Source organism: Cervus canadensis, chromosome X (assembly GCF_019320065.1).
Source record: "Cervus canadensis isolate Bull #8, Minnesota chromosome X, ASM1932006v1, whole genome shotgun sequence".
In the NCBI taxonomy this organism is placed as follows: domain Eukaryota; kingdom Metazoa; phylum Chordata; class Mammalia; order Artiodactyla; family Cervidae; genus Cervus; species Cervus canadensis.
In genome coordinates this window covers 6,667,990-6,680,280 of record NC_057419.1, presented here as the reverse complement: position 1 = coordinate 6,680,280, position 12,291 = coordinate 6,667,990, and the positions used below count along the sequence as shown (strand labels likewise).

At 52.9% G+C, this 12,291-nt stretch overlaps 1 protein-coding gene across 2 annotated transcripts in view; it reads left to right on the top strand.

Moving 5' to 3' along the window:
• The window catches only part of PRKX (protein kinase X-linked), a 51,916-nt gene that overhangs the window by 22,329 nt on the left and 17,296 nt on the right, over positions 1-12,291 (top strand). For both annotated transcript variants that reach the window (XR_006267422.1, XM_043458141.1), the window contains exon 3: positions 10,400-10,663. Coding sequence is in view for 1 of the 2 variants with exons in the window: in XM_043458141.1 (XP_043314076.1) it covers positions 10,400-10,663 (264 nt within the window). In the remaining variant the exon portion in view is untranslated. The remainder of the gene's footprint in view (positions 1-10,399; positions 10,664-12,291) is intronic.

Sequence of the window (12,291 nt, the reverse complement as noted above, 5' to 3'; positions counted from 1 at the left end):
TGATTTATTAGTTGACTCATGATTTGGTGCGTCTTTGTTGGGCTTCCCAGGTGTTGCTAGTGGTGAAGAACGCGCCTGCCAGTGCAGGAGAGCCGAGAGACACAGGTTCAATCACTGGGTTGGGAAGATCCCCTGGAGAGGGCATGGAAACCCACTCCAGTATTCTTGGGCTTCTCTGGCAGCTTATAGGGTGCAGAATCTGCCTGCAATGCGGGAGACCCAGGTTCAGTCCCTGGGTTGGGAAGGTCCCCTGGAGAAGGGCATGGTGACCCACTCCAGTATTCTGGCCTGGAGGATCCCCACGGACAGAGGAGCCTGGTGGGCTACAGTCCACGGGGTCGCAAAGAGTCGGACACGACGGAGTGACTTTGACTCACTCACTCACTCCCCTGCACGGGCCGGTGGAGTCTTGACCGCTGAGCCAGCAGGAAAGCGGCTCTCCCGCGCTCTTTGCTATTGAAAGGTACGCCCCTGGCCCACGGCCCAGAGGTGTCAGCATCCACGGGAGGCTTTCTGTCCCCCTCCCGGGCGGGGGGCGGAAGGGGCTTCATTCCCGATTCCCACCTCCTACCTCCACTGTATTCCTCTCAACCCGGCTTCTTCCCCAGCCCAGCCTCCTCCTTGAGACTCCGAGTAAACACCTGTTCTGGCCTCCCCGACTTGCCTGCTTTCAAGGCATCCTTCGCTTTCCTGCAGCCGTCGGGGTCCACCCACCCACAACGTGCCCTGCAGGCCATCTGCGTTTCTACTTGCAGTTCTGTAGAGAATGACCCCAGGGGTTTTATTTAATCATGTCCTCGAGACCGCTGGTCACGGGCTGTGGCTTTGACCTTGGCTTTGACTCTTTTTTCGGGCTTCCCAGGTGGCTCAGTGGGTAAAGAACCCAGCCGCCAATGCAGGAGACGTGGGTTCTATCCCCGCTCTGCAAAGATCCCCTGGAGGAGGGCATGACAACCCACTCCTGTATTCTTGCCTGGAGCATCCACATGGACAGAGGAGCCTGGGGTGGGGCGGGCTACAGTCCATGGGGTTGCAGAGAGTCGGACACAACGGAAGCGACTGAGCCCGCGGGCACGGTGACTGTTTTGAGATGCCCTTCCCTCCATCATCCCAGCACAGTGACCCGCAGTGGAAGATGGGGTGCCACCCACGTGGTCAGCCCAGGATCACCCCTCCGCTGCGGTGCTTGCCTCCGCTGCCCTGCCCCTCACCCCCTCCCGCCTCAGCCACCCACACCTGCCTTTCTTCCACGATCCACCGCCCGGGCATGCAGACATAGGACTATTTACTGTGGTCTCAGAGCTTCTTGTGTGTCTCCCCCCCTCTCCGCCGCCACGCACGGACGAAAACACCCGTAAAGTCAAAACCAGTGGACCAGCGTCTCGAGACGAGTCGGGGCATGTTTGATGGGAGACAGAAGGGAGCAACTGGCTTTTTTAGTGTGTCTGACTTTCCTTTTACGGAGCCAGAGGGCAGTCTGGGGTCCGTGTGGCCGGGTCACTAGAGTCTCATGTTCTGTCTGTGGCCAAGGCATTCTCACATGATTTAGGAGAACCGGCTTGAGCCTTTTTTTTTTTTTTTTTTAACCAAATACAGGAAGTCCTCAAACCAGAACCCCAGGGTGTGTCCCTAAGGATGCTTTGTGACCCAGTTTTCCCAGGAAGACAGGCCTCCCGGTGGCCGGATTCCTGTTTGTTCTGGAGACCTAGTGGTCTGTTGAGCTGCTGTGGTAGCTTATGTGATGGTTAGAGAATCTGCCTGCGATGCAGGAGACTCGGGTTCAATCCCTGGGTCGGGAACAAGAGAAGGAAAGGCAACCCACTCCAGTGTTCTTGCCTGGAGAATCCCATGGACAGAGGAGCCCGGCGGGCTGTGGTCCATGTGGTCGCAGAGAGTCGGACAGGACTGAGTGACTTAACGCTTACACGGAAGAGAAGCAGATAGACTTGATGGTGAATAGGAAAAGTCCGAGGTGATGTTGTTGAGCAGACAAGAGTTTGCAAAAGAGGCAAGAAGCCGGCTGGAGAAGCTCTTTTCAGGGCTGGGGGTGGCGGGGTGCAGATGCTGAGTTGACCTCGTTGTGTGTGTTCTGGGCTCAGGAAACATTAGGGTGATGCTCTTGTGAATCTTGGGTGGGGGGGATTCCAGCTCTGGATATTCCACCTCTTTGTGGGTTTAATTGTGTCTGCCTCCCCCAAAGATGGGTCTTCCCTGGTGGCTCAGATGGTAAAGAATCTGCCTGTAATGCAGAGGACCTGGGTTTGATCTCTGGGTCGGGATGATCCCAGGAGGACGGAATGTCAACCCACTCCAGTACTCTTGCCTGGAGAATCCCCATGGACAGAGGAGCCTGGCGGGCAACAGTCCGTGGGGTCACAAAGAGATACACATGACTGGTCAAGTAGCACCCAAGCCCAGAAAGATGCCGTAAGTCCCCGTGAAAGTGACCTTGTTTGGAAATTGGGTCATTGCAGGTAAGAATTAAGCTGTTGAGGTGCTGTAGAAATGTGTTGTTCATCCAATTTGATGGGTGGCCTTATACCAAGAGGCCTAGCTCGGGAAGATCCCCAGGAGAAGGCAGTGGGAACTTTTCCCTGTGATTCAGTCTACACAGCTGTCCCTCAGTGTGTGTCTGTGTCCTGACCTCCTCCTCCTGTATGGACCCCAGTCCCATGCGATCGAGACCCTCGCTAGTGACCTCATTCGGCCTTCATGCTCTCTTTGAAGACCCATCTCCTAATACAGCGATATCATCAGGTCCTGGAGGGGTTAGCAGTTCAACATACAGATTTGGGATGATGCAGACGGTTAAAAAAAAAAAAAAAATCTGCCTGAAATGGCAGGAGATGCGAGGTTCCATCCCTTGCTTGGGAAGATCCCCTGGAGGAGGAAATGGCAACCCACTCCAGTATTCTTGCCTGGAGAGTCCCGTGGACAGAGGAGTCTGGTGGGCTGCAGTCCATGGGGTCCCAAAGAGTCGGACATGACCCAGCGACTGACACTTTCACCATCCAGCCCAGAACACCAGCTTACTGACTTGCTAAGTGCAGGTCTTTTGGCCCATGAGGGTGTTGTCATAAGGTCCTTGAGGCTTGGGATGTTTTCCATGGCTTATCACTTCAGAGACCAGGTTGTATTTGAAAACTGTGATTGCATTGATCCAGGGCCAGCAGGTTCTGGGTGCACCCCTATACAGAGCTGCGGCGAGAGGGATCTGTGTGACCAGCCCTGGGAACAGACGGCAGGGGACGCCCAGGGCCCACAGGGTGGAGCACCCAGTTGAGTGGGAAGAAACCAGGAGGCCAGCAGGTGTTGAATCCTCCCAGATGCGCAGTTTTCTCTTGGAAGGAGTCACTTCTCCCAACATCTGCCTTTTCAAACACTGTCCAGAAACCCCTAGTAGGGTTTTCCTTGCATTTACATGAAGCTGCGTGGAGCACGGAAGATCATGCTGAAGAAAGACTCCAGTTTGAACTTTCTCTTGAGTGGTTTGGCACATTTGCTCGGGGTGTTATCAGCAAGTTTGTGATTTGAAGTGCTACTGGTTGCATTTTTCTGAAGACCAGCCAGGAGGTTCATTACATAGATAGTCAGACAACACTTCTCTGTTCTGGGATAAAGCCATTCCGAAGGTCAGTGCGGCCTGCGGAGAGATAATTTTAGAAGAGCCGAGTAACTCAGTGTCCAGGGTGTAGAAGGATTGTGACGCTGTCAAGATCTCCCAGGGAAGGCTTTGGTCCTGTCTGAAGAACGCAACCCTGTGTCTGCTTTCTGCCCTTTCTGCCATATAGACATTGCTGGCATCAAAGAGTGGGACCTGGAAAAGGGCATGGCAACCCACTCCAGTATCCTTGCCTGGAGAATCCCATGGTCAGAGCAGCCTGGTGGGCTACAGTCCATGGGGTCGCAAAGAGTCAGACACGGCTGAGTGACAAACACTTCCCTGTTCTTTCAAGAGTGGCACCAGGACAGGTGTTCTCAGCACTGCTGACATTTTTAGGACTTAAGCCCAGGAGGCAGCATCTCTCTTAATCCTGAGAATTGCTCTTAGGAAGCAGGACGGAGCAAGGTTATATAGAAGTTTTGCAACAGAGAGCAGGTCGTGTCAACATCAGAAGGTGGTTGTTAATGAAAGAAATCAGATATCCGAAGTTAAGGAATTTAGTGCTTTTCTATGTATGGATGTGAGAGTTGGACTATAAACAAAGCTGAGCGCTGAAGAGTTGCTGCTTTTGAACTGTGGTGTCAGAGAGACTCTTGAGAGTCCCTTGGGCTGCAGGGAGATCCAATCAGTCCATCCTAAAGGAAATCAATCCTCAATATTCATTGGAAGGACTGATGCTGAAGCTGAAACTCCAATCCTTTGGCCACCTGATGAGAAGAGCTGACTCATTGGAAAAGACCCTGATGCTGGGAAAGATTGAAGGCGGGAGGAGAAAGGGATGAGAGAGGATGAGATGGTTGGATGGCATCACCGACTCGGTGGACATGAGTTTGAGCAAGCTCTGGGAGTTGGTGATGGACAGGGAGGCCTGGTATGCTGCAGTCCATGGGGTTGCAGAGTCGGACACGACTGAGCTGAGCTGAACTGAACTGATGTGTAGGAAGATGCTAAGAATCTGGACTTGCTGAAGACATTCTTTTATTCTGCATCTCAGCTACCTGGGGCCAGCGTCCTGTGTGTTCACCTCCTGAGTTTCCTCAGGGCTCCCCGTGGGGAGTGGCTGTAGTCTGCTGGCTGCTAGAAGGCAGGTGCTCTTTCCTGAGTTCCCTTAGGAACTATCACTCATGACTGTGACATCCTTGGTTTACTGATAAGGCTGGAAATAATTCCATTTCTCACGAGTTTCCATAGAGGTTCATTGTGCAGGGTCATCAGTCACGTATCATTGGGACCCTCGAAGACATTTCCCCATCAGAAAAGCCCTCTCTGAGTGCTAAGCTCTCCCATAAAAGAACAGCGAGGCTGTCATGCCTTTGGGATACTGTGTGCTTCTGTTTGAGCCTCACGGCAAGGAACAGGCTGGCTAGACTGAGACATGTCATGATGTGACCCAGAGAAGGAGTGCATGCAGCCCAGAGAAAGAGACTTGTCTCGATTATAAGTGATGGAAAAAAGACGGGCGTCTGGTCACCTGGTTTCTCTAGACAGTGATGCCAGGGAGGGAGACATGTTCCTGATCCTTCCAGGCTCTTCTGGCTGGTCTAGGAATGACATGGACGTGAGACAGATGAACCAGGAGAACATGCACACAAAAATTTAATCTCACATATACATGGGAGAGAGGTATGAAAATGGCCCAACGTGTAGCCTGCATGTTCAGTTGTGTCCCGACTCTTCATGACCCCCATGGACTGTAGCCTCACCAGGCTCCTCTGTCCATGGGATTTCCCAGGCAAGAATCCTGGAGTGGGTTGTCATTTCCTCCTCCAGGGGATCTTCACAACCCAGGGATCAAAGCTGCGTCTCATGCGTCTCCTGCATCGGCGGGTGGACTCTTTACTATTGAGCCAGCTGGGACTCCCCACATGGCCCTAACCCTCCCCTTAAATACCGTCTTCAGCTGAAGACAAAAGAGGATGTTGGGGGTAGTGGTTTGAGATATCAAAGAGGAGGAAGGGCAGTTGACATAGAAACAGATAAAAAACAAGAGTTTTATAAATAAATGTTTGCTGGGCCAGGAGAGACGTAGAGACCTAGCATGAACTCTGGCCTCCAGGCTCTGTTCGCCCCACCACAGGGGGGCCCGTATCCTATGCAGACATCTCTGCTGAAACTAGAGATTCCAGGACCAACTCCTCTATCTACGTTCTTTTAGGCAGTTCAGCGAGAAGCTCCAAGTTTTCTCGGGAGTCTGCTTGACTTTCTCTTGATTGTTTTCAGCTGGAGATAATCTGCATGCTAGAGAGATACTGGGGGAGGGCAGGTTTTGTTCCTTTTCCAGTAACAAAAGCCACAAACCACCCCCACCCCACCCCAAGCCCTCTTCCTGCCCCCTGCCTTCCGTCACATCTCAACACTGCAGATCTCAAGCCTTGATACTGGGAGCGGGACAAAGATACACAGGAACTGGGGAAAGAGAAACCCCTGGAAGTGGCTGCCACTGTGCTTCCTAAAGACGCGGGTCCCTGGGTAGCTCTGGCCGCAAGAGGCAGAAATCTAGCAATGCAGAAAGAAAGGCATTTGTAGGAGTGCAGCAAAGTGACGTTAGTATATCACTTAGCATGCAGCCCTCAATGTGTATCACTACTCTACACCGTTACTAGGCAACAGGTCCCACTCAGCCATTGGTCAGCTCTGCAGCGGCCCTGCCTACAAGCAACCAACTGTCCATGAGCGACGCTTAGTGGTCCTGCTCAGCCATGGGTTGAGGCCTCAGGGGGCTTGGCCCACTGGCGACCAACTATGAATGAGCGCCCATCAGTGGTCCCGCTCAGCCATTGGTCGGTGCTGCAGAAAGACCCGCCCAGAAACAATCGTCAATAAGCGACCCTTAGTGGCCCTGCCCAGCCATTGGTTGATGCTTTGGTGAGCTCCGCCCACTGACAACCAACTGCCAATGAGCAACCCTTAGTGGTCCTGCTCATCTAGTGGACAGCGCCTGAGTGAGCCCCGCCCACAAGCTTCTGGCAATGAGCAACGCTTCATGGATCCAGTCAGCCATTGGTTGACTCTGCAGTGGGCCCCGCCCAGAAGCAGCCAGCTGCCAATGAGCAATCCTTAGTGGTCCTGGCCAGCCATTGGTCGGCATAGCAGTGGCCTGCGAAGCAAGCATCAATAAACAGCCCTTAGTTATGCTGCTTAGTCATTGGACGGTACCGCAGTGGGCCCCGCCCACAAGCAGCCAACTGCCAATGAGTGACCTTTGGTGGTTCTGCTCAGCCATTGGACAGAACCGAGTGGGCCCCACCCATGGCAAGCAAGCATCAAAGAACAGCTTAGCGATGCTGCTCAGCCATTGGACAGTGCTGCAGGGGGCCCCGCCCACAGGCCAGCAGCTGTCATTCAGTGATCTGCCTTTAGTGAGGGCCTTCATCCAAAGGTGTGTGGACTGGTGGTCATCGGGTGGACAGAGAGCACAGACGCGGGTCCTGGCCTTCCCCCGGGGGCCCTCCAGCTCACCCAGCCTTGGTCCAGCGGGAGAGCCCGGAGCACCCAGAGAACAGGCTGTGGGATTTGACTTGGGAGGAGGGGGCCTTCCAGGGTGCTTGCCACGGCCACCCACTGGCTGGACCCGTGGCTTTAGGCCGCGGTGACCCTCTCCTCCATCCTTGGGTCTGTGATGTAGCTACAATGGGCGTCTGTCCTAGCTACCCTGCAGTCAGGGACCGCCATGGGACCCGTCTCCATCTGGGCACCCTGAGAAGCCTGGGGTTCTCTGCCCATCCTTGGTCCGTGATCTAACTACAGCGGGTGTCTGTCCTAGCTACCCTGCAGTCAGGGACCCCAATGGGAGCCGTCTCCCCCATCTGGGCCTGAGAAGCCTGGGGGTCTCCGCCCATCCCTGCGTCCATGATCTAACTATAGCGGGCGTCTGTCCTGGCTACCGTGCAGTCAGGGACCTCCATGGGACCTCGTCTCCCCCCATCTGGGCTCCCTGAGAGGTCCGAGGGTCAGTTCAGTGATGACAGCTGGGCAGGGTCTGGGGACCTGGCCCTCAGGGAGCTGCCCGCTGAGTTCTGACCCTTCTGAGCCAGGCCTGGGACCCTGGAGGGTGAAACCTGTGCCTGGGGACCTGGCCCTTTCTTTTCAGAACAGAGAATATAATGTGTCTGGTAGAGATTTAGCGGAACATTGTCCACTGACCATGACGTGACCTCAAGAGCGAAGGATGTGTGTGCGTGTGAATGTGCTCAGTTATGTCTGACTCTTTGCGGCCCCGTGGACTGTCACCCTGCCAGGCTCCTCTGTCCATGGGATTCTCCAGGCAAAAATCTGGAGTGGGTTGCCACGCCCTCCTCCGAGGGATCTTCCTGACCCCGTGACCCAGGGATCAATCTGTGTCTCCTGCATCGCAGGCAGATTCTTCACCCCTGAACCACTTAGGAAGCCTGAGTAAAGATTCTGACGTGAAGAAGTTGGCAAGAGCTAAGCACGTCCACCCTTCACCTTCCATACAAAAGGGCTTTGCTGAAAGCTGGCAGTAACTTTGGGTTTCTTAAGGCACGAAGCACCCTTCTCCTTGCACAGCCCTGTAACAAACTTTTCTGTGTTCCGGACTCCAGTATTCTAGTATTGTTTGGTCTCACTGGGTATCAGGCAAATTATCTTGCGTTTACGGTAACAGCAGCTCCATCTGAGCGTAGCGGGTTCCCCAAGTGACCCAGATGGTAAAGAATGCCGCTTGCCGATGCAGGAGACGCAGGTTCAATCCCTGGGTCTGGAAGATCCACTTGCAGAAGGGAATGGCAACCCACTCCAGTGTCCTTGCCTGGGAAGTCCCGTGGACAGAGGAGCCTAGAGGGCTACAGTCCACAGGGTTGCCAAAAGTGAGACAGGACTGAGCGACTACGCATCTGAGCCTAGCCTCACAGAGTCTACACATTTAAATGCACATTTAGAGAAAGCCTCTTGTATGCAGGACCCATACTTTCCTCTAACGGATAACCATGGTGATGAGCGAAATAGACATTCATTTGAACATCAGAACAGTATGTTGTTTTTCCTTTTTGAAAGGCTTTCCTTGGACATAGAAAAGTTTTTCCTCTCTGCAGCCCATCTTTTTTAACTTGCCTACCTTGTGCAGCTTGTGGGATCTTAGTTGTCACACCAGGCTTTAAACCCACGTCCTCAACAGTGAAAGCAGAGTCCTAACCGCTAGACCGCCGGTGAATTCCCTCATCTTTTTTTGCTTAAACTTATACTTCCCTGTTGCTCACACGATAAAGAATCTGCTTGCAGTGCAGGAGACCTGGGTTTGATCCCTGGGTCGGGAAGATCCCCTGGAGGAGGGCATGGCAACCCACTCCAGTATTCCTGCCTGGAGAATCCCATGGACAGAGGAGCCTGGCGGGCTGCAGTCCATGGGGTCACAAAGAGTCAGACATGACTGAGTGACTTAGCACACATACTTTCCTGACCACTGCACTTGATTACTTGTGATTTTCCTTCCAGTTATGTTTTGGGTCATTGCAAGCGATCTCCAGTGCTTCGTCTATATATTGATCACTGTTTACTATAGGCAGACCTCAGAGATACAGTGGGTTTAGTGGCAGAACCCGTCAGTAAAGCAGATGAGTGCAGTAAAGCAAGTCACAAGAAGTTTTAGGTTTCCCAGTGTGTCTAAAAGTTTTGTTTAGGGGGCTTTGTCATTGTTTTTTAGATTCCGCATATAAGATCATATAGTATTTCTGTGATTCTGTCTGGCTTCACTTAGTAGGATCATCTCTTTCTTATGGGTACCTTTTCCAGGGCCGTATCTTATACAATTGTATTTATTCCAGTATATGGAGAAGGGAATGGCAGCCCACTCCAGTATTCTTGCCTGGAAAACCCCATGGACGGAGGAGCCTGGCAGGCTACATACAGTCCATGGGGTTGCAAAGAGTCGGACACGTCTGAGCGACTTCACTTTTCATCATGTGTATACACAGACGCGAATACATGTCTGTGACTATGTGTGTTGTCCAGCGCTTTGTGAACCCAGGGACTGCAGCACCCACTTTCCCATGACTGAGGGCCTTGCGCCGGCTGCTGAATCTGCCAGGCTGTTCTGTTCTTCTCTCCCTTTCTCCAACACCTCTGTCACCTCTGCTTAGAGTCCGTCACCCTCCTATGTGATGAAAACAGGACTTGCAGAACCAAGGAAGTTGTTGTTCAGTTGCTCAGCCGTGTCTGAGTCTTTGCAACCCCATGGTCTGCAGCACCCCAGGTTTCCCTCTCCATCACCAACTCCCGGAGCTTGCTCAAACTCGTCCATCCAGTCAGTGATGCCATCCAACCATCTTATCCTCTGTGGTCCCCTTCTCCTCCCGCCCTCAATCTTTCCCAGCATCAGGGTCTTTTCCAAGGAGTCAGCTCTTTGCATCAGGTGGCCAAAGTATTGGCTGATGCTTCAGCTTCAGCATCAGTCCTTCCAATGAATATTCAGGACCGATTTCCTTTAGGATGGACTGGTTGGGTCTCCTTGCAGTCCAAGGGACTCTCAGGAGTTTTCTCCAGCACCACAGTTGGAGAGCATCCATTCTCAGATGCTCAGCCTTCTGTCTGGTCCAGCTCTCACATTCAGACCCTGAATGTCTGGGTCTGGACAGCTGGACAGCCCCTGTGGCTGTATCTTCACGTGACCTGTTCACGCAGCAGACCTCCGTCCTCTCCCCACCTCAGCTCTGTCCGTCCGGCCGGCCGAGGCGCTGCGCTTGGTCTCACTGTGATCCCCCCGCGCCTCCCCCGGTGCAGGTTCTGGACGGGCCACGACGACCGCTTCCTCTACATGCTGATGGAGTTCGTGCCGGGCGGCGAGCTCTTCAGCTACCTGCGGAACCGCGGCCGCTTCACCAGCAACACCGGGCTGTTCTACGCGGCCGAGATTGTCTGCGCCATCGAGTACCTGCACTCCCGGGACATCGTCTACAGGGACCTGAAGCCGGAGAACATCCTGCTAGACAGGGACGGCCACGTCAAGCTCACCGACTTTGGGTTCGCCAAGAAGCTGGTGGACAAGTGAGTGACCGCTGCTCTCCCCCGTGTCCCCCCCTCTCCCCGCCCTCTGCCTGGGGCAGCCTCCACTGCGTCCTCTCTGCGGGGAGCTCCTTTCTGATGAGATTCCGCATCTCGGCAGAAGTGATGGGCGGCTTCTCTGGTGGCTCAGAGAGTAAAGAATCCACCTGCAATGTGGGAGACCCGGGTTCCATCCCTGGGTCAGGAAGACCCCCTGGAGAAGGGAAAGGCTATCCACTCCAGTATTCTTGGGCTTCCCTGGTGGTTCAGCTGGTAAAGAATCCGCCTGCAATGCGGGAGACCTGGGTGTGATCCCTGGGTGGGGAAGATCCCCTGCAGGAGGGCATGGCTACCCACTCCAGTATTCTTGCCTGGAGAAACCCATGGACAGAGGAGCCTGGCGGGCCACAATTCATGGCAGAGAGTTGGCCATGACTGAGCAACTAACCCTCACCCTTATAAATGTTATCGTATAGTATTTGTCTTTATCTGACAGACTTCCGTCTGTACGCCCATCCATATAGCTGCAGATGGCATTCTTTCTTTCTCTTTCATGGCTGAGTAATATTCCATCGCGCATATGTACCACATCTCCTTTATTCTTTCCTCTACTGATGGACAATGTGGAAGTTTCCACGCCTTGGCTGTTGTCTGTAGTAAGGATGATGAAGTTTTAAGAGGTAGAGGTGTGCCCCCACAAGCCCAGGACAATCTTACAGACAGCCCCAGTGTCTGGAGGGTCCCCCCAATCTTACAGAGAGCCTCAGGACCGAGTCCTTCTGACAGTCCTTGGGGGTCACAGAGTCGGACACAGCTTAGCACGCAGAGGAGCATGCAGTACTGTATTTCCGAGGACAAAGATGTGTGTTCCCTTCCTCTGCACGATCTTACTAATTTAAATTCCTAAGGTTGCTATCGAGAGCATTGCTGTCCAAAACAAGTTTGACACAGACCTCTTGTATTATTCCACATTTTTAAGGAGCTGTGTTTCAAAAAGTCAAACCAGGTGTACATGATTTCATTCACAAGCTGGTTTAATTCAGGATGTCCCAAATGGGACCATTTCAGCATATTGTCCATATCCGCGTTGAGAGACTCTCCGTGAATATTTTTTGTCCACACCACACGGCATGTGCGATCTTAGTTCTCCGATCAAGGATGGAACCTGCGTGCCCCCTGCTTTGGAAGCGTGGGGTCTGAACCGCTCGACCTCCAGGGAAGTTCTCCATGAATCGTTGGTACTCAGGTTTTGAAGTTCCAAACACTTTTTCTCCTTTGGTGTATCTTTAAGGAGGGCACTGATATTTCCCATCAGAAACTCTAGATGTGTGTTTATTGCCCGTGACGTTTGAAACGGTTGGAAAGAAAGCAGATTCACGTCCGTTTTTCAGTCGGTGCATTGAGTGTGGGTTGTTACATGTAAATTCAAATTAAAACTGGGTTAGAATTTCACTCTGTACGGTGAAAGTGCAGCTGGTGACTCCCGTATCAGAAGCTAGATCTGGAACAAACACCCATGGTGTCCATTCCTGTGACGAATTGGGGTTGGTTCATGTGAGAACTGTTCCTCACGTCGCAGAAACATTTTATGGCAAACAGTTGGGGGAGCAGTTTTACATTAAACGAAATCA